The 9,450-nt window shown below is 41.7% G+C and overlaps 1 protein-coding gene across 1 annotated transcript; it reads left to right on the plus strand.

Annotated features, from left to right (window-relative positions):
* Positions 1-357: 357 nt before the first annotated feature.
* lman2 (lectin, mannose-binding 2) lies at positions 358-9,450 on the plus strand. The gene is made up of 8 exons (XM_061835349.1): positions 358-764; positions 1,711-1,829; positions 2,008-2,125; positions 4,403-4,485; positions 6,026-6,187; positions 6,267-6,381; positions 7,967-8,086; positions 8,861-9,450. Exons 1-8 carry the CDS (start codon positions 629-631, stop codon positions 9,019-9,021), a joined length of 1,014 nt encoding a protein of 337 aa, XP_061691333.1. The 5' UTR covers positions 358-628; the 3' UTR covers positions 9,022-9,450.

Genomic DNA, 9,450 nt, shown 5'->3' on the forward strand with positions numbered 1-9,450 from the left:
GTTACACTCTTAAATTAAGGTTACAAGACAGGAAAAGGTCTGCAAATTGAGGTTTGATACCTGGATTAGGGTTCCAAAAAGTGGTTACGGTCCCAAATTGGGGTTTCAAGTCTTCATCAGTGTCTCAAGTGAGATATATATTTTCTCAAATGAAAAAAATCATTGCCACTCATAGTATGATCGCAATTGATTTCGTGTACTTTGATACTGTATTCCCAATGAATAATTCTTCCGGATATTAATTTTCTTCCATTACCATCTAGTGGCAGAAAGTTGAGCTGCAGGCGCTCGCCGATTGGCTTAAATTGCGATGTGCTTGTGTCTGATTGGTTCATCGTCCTTGTGTCTTAAGAAATGCGCTCCGGGGAAACACACTGAACGCCCATTTGTCTTGATTTTTAAAAAGTTTCAATTTTAGATGGGCAGTCTTAAATATTAAATCTAAATATAACGCAGACTATTAGAAGCGTGTGAGTTTAAAAATAAGAACAAGATTTCCCCCAGTTTGAACGAGGAAGTAAGCGTGTTGCCAGTTTCTTCCGGGAAGAGAATAGCGAACGGACCAACGTCTTCATGGAGTTTGCGAGTTACCTAATTTTGAAGAGTTGAAGAGATATTTTGTGACGAAATGGCGAGTTTTCGAGCATTTGCGGGGGTCGTGTGCCTCATTGTCGCGGCCGCCCTCCGACCGGTGTGCGGCGACATCACGGACGGCAACGCCGAGCACCTTAAACGGGAACACTCGTTGATGAAACCCTACCAAGGTAGGGAGACGTCGACTTTTAGCTAGTTTAAGTTTGAAGTCTTTCCGTTTGCAACTCCGAACATAATTTCAAAACACTCCACCTAATTCCCCCCTGAAATGTCTTATTTACTTGTTCACGCATTTGGCAGGGACTTCTTTAAGCTACTCTGTAGTTACGGCGTTGTTTTCCACTCATTGTTTTTCACTTGCATTTGTCATTATAGAGTCCCATAAAAGTGACGTGCAGCTTGCTTTAACTCTATTAAAACAACATGATTTTATCAAGCTACGTAATAACTATATAAAATGAAAACGAGCAATGCATATAAAACGTCAACATAACCCTGATTTAAATAAATTATTTTGGGTTTATAAATGAGAGCAAGATAAAATCACATCAGAACACTTCCTAATGCCGCATATAATCTCTAAAGCATCATGCAAAAAGGAAGCTTTTAAAAGGGTTCCGTCAAATCCAAGAGCTTGGACGGTATGTTTGCACAGTGTCCACACCCTCTCATAACTGGGAATGTGGCTGTTTTCTAGACCAGTGATTGCCAACCTTTATCGAGCCAAGGCACATATTTTACAATTGGAAAAATCGCACGGCACACCAACAAAAGTAAATGTCACCAAAAACGGATCGATTAATTACTGTATGTACTTCCTGCCATTTAATTGAAGAGGATTTTTTTTTTGTTCTGTCTGTCATTGTGCCTCACTGGCATAAATAGATGAATAAAGAGATTATTTCTTGGAATAATTTTTTTTTTTTTTTTTTTTTTAGCAATTACATAAAATTGGATAACTTCCCACGGCACACTAATGTACCCCGGCACACTGTTTGGGAATCACTATTCTAGACTACGCCACGGTTTCAAATTATTATTATGTTTTTGTATTTACAGCTACCCGTCGATAATTGTGATCAACTGTATGTTTTTGTGTTGCCTGTTGTGTTGTAGGCGTGGGCAGCAGCCCGTCAAGTCAGTGGGACTTCTCGGGGAGCACGTTGGTGACCAGCTCGTACGTGCGACTGACTCCGGATGAAAGTAGCAAGCAGGGATCCATCTGGAATACTGTGGTGAGAACCTTTTTTTTTTAATATATATATATATATGGTGCCTGTCTTCAATAAAGGTTTTTCAGTTCATGAAATATTTGAAGTCACCTGCGTCATTTACCAGCTGTATTAATCATATTTTTTTTAAAATTAACTTCAGTCAGGGTTTGAAAGTTTTTAGTGGTGTCTTGTTGCGCAGCCGTGTTACTTGAAAGACTGGGAGATGCACGTCCACTTCAAAATCCACGGTCTCGGCAAGAAGAACCTCCACGGTGACGGAATTGCTCTCTGGTACACAAAAGACAGACTGCATCCCGGTAAGCGTGGCTTTTCGAATCACTTTTTCTTTTTTTTTTTCCTGGCTGCCGTTTGTGGAAATGTAAGGTAAATTTTAAGGAGTAGGAATCGAACAATTCCAAACATCCGAATTGTTGTTTTGCAGCAATCTGAGGAGGCGTGGTATGTATTTTGGATATTTGCCGGTTGTTTACTTGCTGGGGTGCTTTGACTCAAGAAATTGCAGATTGTCGTTAAGGAGTCGACTTTATTTATTTATTGGCCTTAATCACAAAAGAATATCAGTGTTTCACAGTTAGTAAATAGTGATGACATCCCGTGGAGTTTGTTTACATCTGGTCCTGTGTTTGGATTTAATATCTAGTCAGAATTGGTCAAATGCTATCATGCTCGTTTACCATTGCTAAGCTAACATGTCGAAAGATAGCAACTGATCAAAAAAAAAAAAGAGATGAAGGAATATTGGTGTGGAGTTAACGTTGTTCCCTATTGTCGAGTATCATTTCTTATCAGAATTGATAAAATGCTAACAGTTGGCAACGCTAACGTATAACAAGATAGCAACCCGAGAAGATTGTAAGGTTCTTGCCCTGTGCTGGTTTTGTTGAAACTAAAAAGTTGCTATGCTAACAGAAAGCAAGATGGGTGTACAGCAGGGGTGCTCAATGTGTCGATCGCGGCGGCGTACCGAGAGGAAGTAAAAAAAAAAAAAAGACATCAGCCGCATTCTTCTGACCTTTAGCTCACCGCGCATGTGCAAACAACGACTCTTAGTACAGGAACAACACGCTAGTTGGCGAGTTCCCCCCCCCCCCCCGATTTTAAGCCCTCGCTTAGGAAATCATATCAAACATGATTATGGATGCTGGAGTAAAGAAGACAAAAACGGATCACTTTCATACGGAAGGTGAGGTGAAATTTTTTTTTTTTCACAATGTCATTTTCGAAGTGGGTCTGCCTCATCTGCCAGCGTGGTGATGTGCAGCGGCATTTTTGAACTGTTTATGGAAAATACGACACCGGCATTCTGCCGAAAAGCAAGCTGAGAATGAGAAAAGTGAACGAACTCAAGTCCCAATTGGCCGCACAGCGGTTAACTTTTCACATGATACAGTTCAACATTTACACATAAAGAATCCTCAATGTACTTTTAAAATAAATAAAGTTTTGCATTTTTGTAGTAGGTAAATATTTGTAACTTGGCCATTCTTAAAAAAAAAAAAAAAAAAAAAAAATTCCCGGTCGATCGTGAGAGCCCGGCTGCTTGAAAAGTAGATCTTGGGGTAAAAAAAAGTCTGGGCACCCCGGATTGAGAGTAAAGTAAGCACTAAGGCAGATTGGTAAGGATTTTACTTTTTTTGGGGTTTTTTTTTTAATCTTCTGGTAGCGTTCCATCTTTGCTAACGTGCTAATGTTGATATGCTGACATGAAGCAAAATCTGAATTCCGGATTTTCAAATTTTCATGAAAATTCCTCCGGAAAATTTAAGAAAAAAAATTGCCTAAAATGAATCCGGATATTAGTTGACAACATTGAAGGAACACGCGTTTGAGTTCGTTGTTTTGCCTTCACGAGCGTAGCCATGTTGAGGCACCAACACTAGTACAGTAACAGTACAACAGTAACGCCCCTCCCCTCGCATTCTCATGACCTCGCCATATCTCTGGCGAGAAAATCTTCTTAATCCATATGTGATTTTGTGCTATCCAGTGATAGGGGGATGGAGGGGAAAAAAATCTGGGCTTGGCCCTTGGAGGAACTTCTGCACTATTATTATTTTTTTTTTTTTTGGGTCAGGACTTAGAAATTTTACCGTCAATTTTTGTCTGAATTTTATTCACAGATATCACCAGAATGGACCACAGCCATCCATTTTTTTTTTTTTTTTTTCCCCAAAAAAAATTCCGGGGGGAGGCATGTCCCCGGACCCCCCCTCTAGCAGGACTCCGCACCTTTTATGCTCGCATTTGTATTTTCAGGAAATTCCACTTTCATCTAAGGTAGATTGGCAAGAAGCGCATCTTGTCTTTTTCTTGGGTACTATTTTAATCGGAATTGATACAATGCTAACAGTTGGCTGTGCTAATTAACAGCAAGTTGTCATAGCAACCTGAATAGAAAAAGCAGATTAGTGAGGTTTTTACGTCTTGCCCTGTGCCATACCCACAAGCAACATTGCGATTATACAAACGTGAACGAATATAAATTGCTCTTTTTTTTTTTTTTTTGCCCCCGTTGTTCCCGAAGTAGCCACATGCACATCCTGCTGTGTCACGTTCTCTCCCTTCCATCTTAGGCTCAGTGTTTGGGAACCAGGACCACTTTCAGGGCCTGTCCATTTTCCTCGACACCTTCCGCAACGACCACCAAGCCATGGACGTAAGTTTTTACCGCGCGGCACCCCGCCGTTGATTTGCCTCCTCTTTCCTCAGGGCCCGTCTTCTCCGACCACGCCGTCTTCCACGGCCTGGCAGTCTTTATCGATACATACTCAAACGATGACTCGGTCGACGTGAGTGCTGACCTTCTCGTCAGCATGCTTTCCATTTTTACGTTAAAGCATCATTCCATTATTTTCCCAGTCATTTTATGTTCACGTCAGCCATTTTATTTCGTCGCAGCCCATTTAGAGCTGTTTTCAGGGCCTTTTTTTGCGGCGGACTATTTGGGACATACAGTATTTGATTGCGGGTGTCGTCATGCAGAAAGTAAACTGTACTGTAGACTAAATAAATACAGTAAGTGAACGGATTAACTCAAGGAAATTGTTTTGGTCATTTATTGAACATGTGAAAATATTTTGTGGAGAAAGTACAAGACAGAAAGTGGGAGAGGAATAAACATTGTCACATTCTGGTTAAATGTACAAAATATAAGGTACAATTGTAGAAAAAAGCACTTCTCCAAAGTTTGGGGGGGGGGTTACTAGTGTATGTTGTGATAACTTGACTCGCACTAGCAGCTGAAACCACGACTTTCTTTCAGCTTGTCCCGTTAGGGGTCGCCACAGCGCGTCTTCTCAGATGAACGCTCGTATTTGTTTGGCGCAGTTTTTACGCCGGATGCCCTCCCCGACGGAACCCCTCTTGGGGAGTGGAGGCCCCAGTAGGAAACGAACTCACGACCTTTGGTTTACCAAGCCAATGCTCTAACCACAGAGCTACGGGGCCCCGGATGTAGCAGCTGAAACTGTCCTGGAAAATAATTTCATGAAAAGAGTGGGAGGTTTTTTTTTTTTTTTTCAAAGCTTCACCCAGGAAGCGAAAACTTTGGTGCAAATGGGTCTTCCAAAAGTACAATGACCCAAAACGTATTGCCAAAATGGATAAAAAGTGGATTGAGGAGAAAGTCAGTGTCTTGGAACGAGCCCTGGTTGGAGTCCCTTTTTTGGCCAAATTTGTGGCCAGATCTGAAAAAAGTTTGTGTGAGAGCAAGGCAAGCGACATCGGGTACAGCAGTTCTCTCCGGAGGAATGGGCCAGGATTCCAGCTGAATACTGTCAGAAGCTTGTGGAACCTTACCCAAAAGCGCATGACCCAAGTCATGCACTTCAAAAGAAAATGATACTCCATACTTGATGAAAATATTATGAAATGCCTTAAGAAATTTTTCTCATTATTGTGGCATTTGGGGGGAAAAAAATGAACTAACTTTGGTGATTCTAACCAGAAAAAGGAGAGGCTTAGTCTGACTTGACTTTATCGACCGTTGGATGAGAAAAATTAAATGCATCTTTTTGCACAGTGTATATAAACGTCTGGCTTCAACTGTATGGGAGCTCTTCTTTTGCATGGTTAAGCATTGCTTTTTTTCACGTGTCAATATCATCTCTCAGCATTATCATGTTATATGAATTTCTATTTCAAATATATATATTTGTGAACATGATTGAACTCGATGTGGTCCTTGCCATCCTCAGCGTTCCTTCCCGTACATTTCGGCCATGGTGAGCAACGGCTCGGTGACCTACGACCACGGCAAAGACGGACGCTCGTCGGAGCTGGGAGGTTGCTCGGCCGAAATCCGCAACCGGGAGTTTGACACCTACCTCGCCATCCGCTACTCCAAAGGGAGACTCACCGTATGTACCGAACGGGGAAAAATACATAACGCTGAATCACGGCGGTCGAGGGCGTTGACACGGTGTCGCCGACCCGCAGGTGATGATGGACGTGGACGACAAGAACGAGTGGAAGGAATGCATCGACATCGGAGGCGTTCGTCTTCCCACGGGATATTTCTTTGGCGCCTCGGCGGCCACTGGGGATCTTTCCGGTTTGTCACGTTTAATAATTCCGTCAACAAGAATAAAGTCGTAGTAGTACAAGGATGAAAAATAGCCGCACTGGAACGGATTACACTGTTAGCATGTAAAATGCGCCTCTACTTTTGGGAAAAAAAAAATCACGTTACAAAATGACTTCTGGAACGGATTAATTTTGTCAGTGGAGGTACCACTGTACAAAATGAAAATGAGAAAAGTGTCAAATGTCATACAATTAATATGACAAAGTTAAATATTACAACAAAGAGAAATGATGGCGAAAAAAAATAGTAACGTGACAAGAAAAACTTGTAATGGCAAATTAGTTGTAACATGATGACAACAAAGTGCAAATGTTTCAAGTGTAGTTCAAATTAATAACTACTAATCATCATCATATCATCCATCCACTTTAAGTCCATTGTTCAGACACCACTGGGTGGGACTTAGCCTCGTATGAGCAGAGGTCTTTATAGCTGGATGTCCTTCCTGACGCCAGCCATATAGGATTACTCACCTAACTACCAATAAAAAGTAAAAAAAATAAATAGTCACAATGTTAATGATAGTAGTATACTAGTACTACTATCTATTTCTAGTATACTGTAGTACTAGAAAAAAAATAGTAAGATACAGTGATGCCTCGGTTCTCAACAACAATCCGTTCCAGAAAACGGTTCGAAAAGTGAAATGTTCGAAAACCAAATTTATGCTTCCCATTGCAATGAATGGAAAAATAAATAATGCGTTCCAAGCCCCCAAAATAGCCTTTTTAAAGCGTGTTTTTTTTTTTTTTTTTTTAAGCTTTTCCTGATGATAAACTGCATCGTAGAACTACATGTATAGTTTAAATGGCTGCGTTATACAGAATAACAAAAGTGCGGCGGTTTCACCACGCGTGTTATGTCATTTCAGTTTTTTTTTTCAGGGGGGGGGCCTTCAAATTGACAATAGCAAAATGCATCGTGGGTGGGTCCTCTGCTTGTGCCGCGCGCGATGTTATTTCCGTTTTTTTTTCAGCGGCGTGGGAATTCACAACAAAGCGCATCATGGGTCAGCTGGGTCCGCGCGCAATATGTTATTTCCGTTTTTTTTTTTTTTTTCAGCGGCGTTCGAGTACCGATTTTTTTGTTTGAAAACAGAAGCAAAAAAAAATCTCAATTTTCGTTTGAAAACGGGGATGTTTGAAAACAGAGGCTTTACTATACAAGAAAAAAAGTAAAGTTGTAACAGTGACACAAAAAGTAGTATTGGGTATATATTAGGATATATGGTTCTTTAATAGTAATATGTAGTATTATACAAGGAGCTCCTCACAACATCATGAGAATAAAATTGGAATGTTTCAAGAGTAAAGTCATGAAAATATAGTATCGCGACAAAAAATTCATTTTCACCCTTGAGAGTTTTGACTTAATAGAGAATGTTAGGAAAGTTGTTATTATCTTGGCTATATAACTTATAATTTTATTCCAATAAATATTATCACATGAACACTATTCATATTGGAGCGATGTCGTATCAGCCGGTAACCCTTCAATTTCTCGGACTCTTTTGTGGCCTTCGTGCGGTAAACCTCTCTCGTCCTTTTGCTAGACAACCAGGACATCATCTCAATGAAGCTGTACCAGCTGATGGTGGAGTACACGCCCGAGGAGGAGAACGTGGACTGGACCAAGATCGAGCCAAGCGTCAGCCTGCTCAAGTCACCCAAAGGTTTGCTCACCGGCGGAATCTTTAAAAAAAAAAAAAAACAAGTAAATGATTGATTCCCCCCCCCCCCACAAAATTCCAATTTCCATTTACAGCCACTGTGATTTGACGGGCGCGTTCGCACTTGCGTGCCATCGCACTCGCAAATGTGCACAGTCGAGCACGAAAAATCCCGCGCGTAAAATATGTCACGAGTAGAAATACTAAAAAATAGATATTGAAAGACGTTGCTTATTTTGTGTAGTCTTGATCGATGTTCCCTCTAAGCTGCGCACTTGTCGCTCACTCAGCGCAAAGCAAAGCAAATTTATTTGTATAGCGCATTTCATACACGAGGTAACTCAATGTGCTTTATATAAATAAAGTAATTTGAAAACAAAGAGATGAAGCATTTAAAACGGGATAAAAATGACAAAAAATATTTAGAAAACGACAAAACCGCATACAGTTCTAGTAATAAGTGAAGTGAAAGTGATCAAAAAGCGCCAATGAAAACCGATCCAGCGCAGTGAACCACAGCCTACTTCTACTTACCTGACACCACCCCCCGCCGCTCTTAAAGGGGTACGCTCATAATTCCAAACAGAACATACAACCGTAATTTAACATATCTGCGGGCATGACTGACCACAGCCGTACATTTTTCAAATGTGACTGCATCACTCGCCTCGAAAAACTAAAGTGGTTCTGACAAATAGAGGGCGTATTCTCGCAGATAAAAATGGGGGCGGGGCAGGGTATTTAGTTTGTAATTGATCAACGCGCGTTCCTCCGCAGACAACATCGACGACCCAACGGGCAACTTCCGCGGCACGCCGCTGACGGGCTGGAAGGTGTTCCTGCTGCTGCTGTGCGCGCTGCTGGGCATCGTGGTGTGTGGCGTGGTGGGCGCCGTGGTCTTCCAGAAGCGGCAGGAGCGAAACAAGAGGTTCTACTGACGGCCTCGAGGAGCAGAGGGCCCGTCCGTCGGAGGGACGGCGCCGCCGGTGATTGACTCTTGAAAGCACATTTTAATGTGAATCGTTTATCTTTCACCCCCGGGGTTCTAAAGGTTGTACAAAATGTTCTGGGTGGAAGCACTGTTTTTTTTTTTTTTGGTTTGTTTCTCTCTCTCTCTCTCTCCCCCCCCCTTGTTTTGTTTTGTGGTGAACATTTATTTTTTTTGTGGGGGGGGGGGGTGTTGGCGTTGCCATGGCAACAGCACAACCTCCAGCACTGTCGTTTTAATATTTCCTTTGGCGTCGTCGCTCGTGCGCTCTCAAACGCTTAAACTGGAAACCCGCGTTGTCAAACTCCGCTGTTTGCCTTCGACTTTGAGCAAAAAATGACCACTTTTATGTCTCATTCATATTCAAGTGGAGCAAAAC

This window comes from Syngnathoides biaculeatus, chromosome 11, assembly GCF_019802595.1.
Source record: "Syngnathoides biaculeatus isolate LvHL_M chromosome 11, ASM1980259v1, whole genome shotgun sequence".
NCBI lineage: Eukaryota > Metazoa > Chordata > Actinopteri > Syngnathiformes > Syngnathidae > Syngnathoides > Syngnathoides biaculeatus.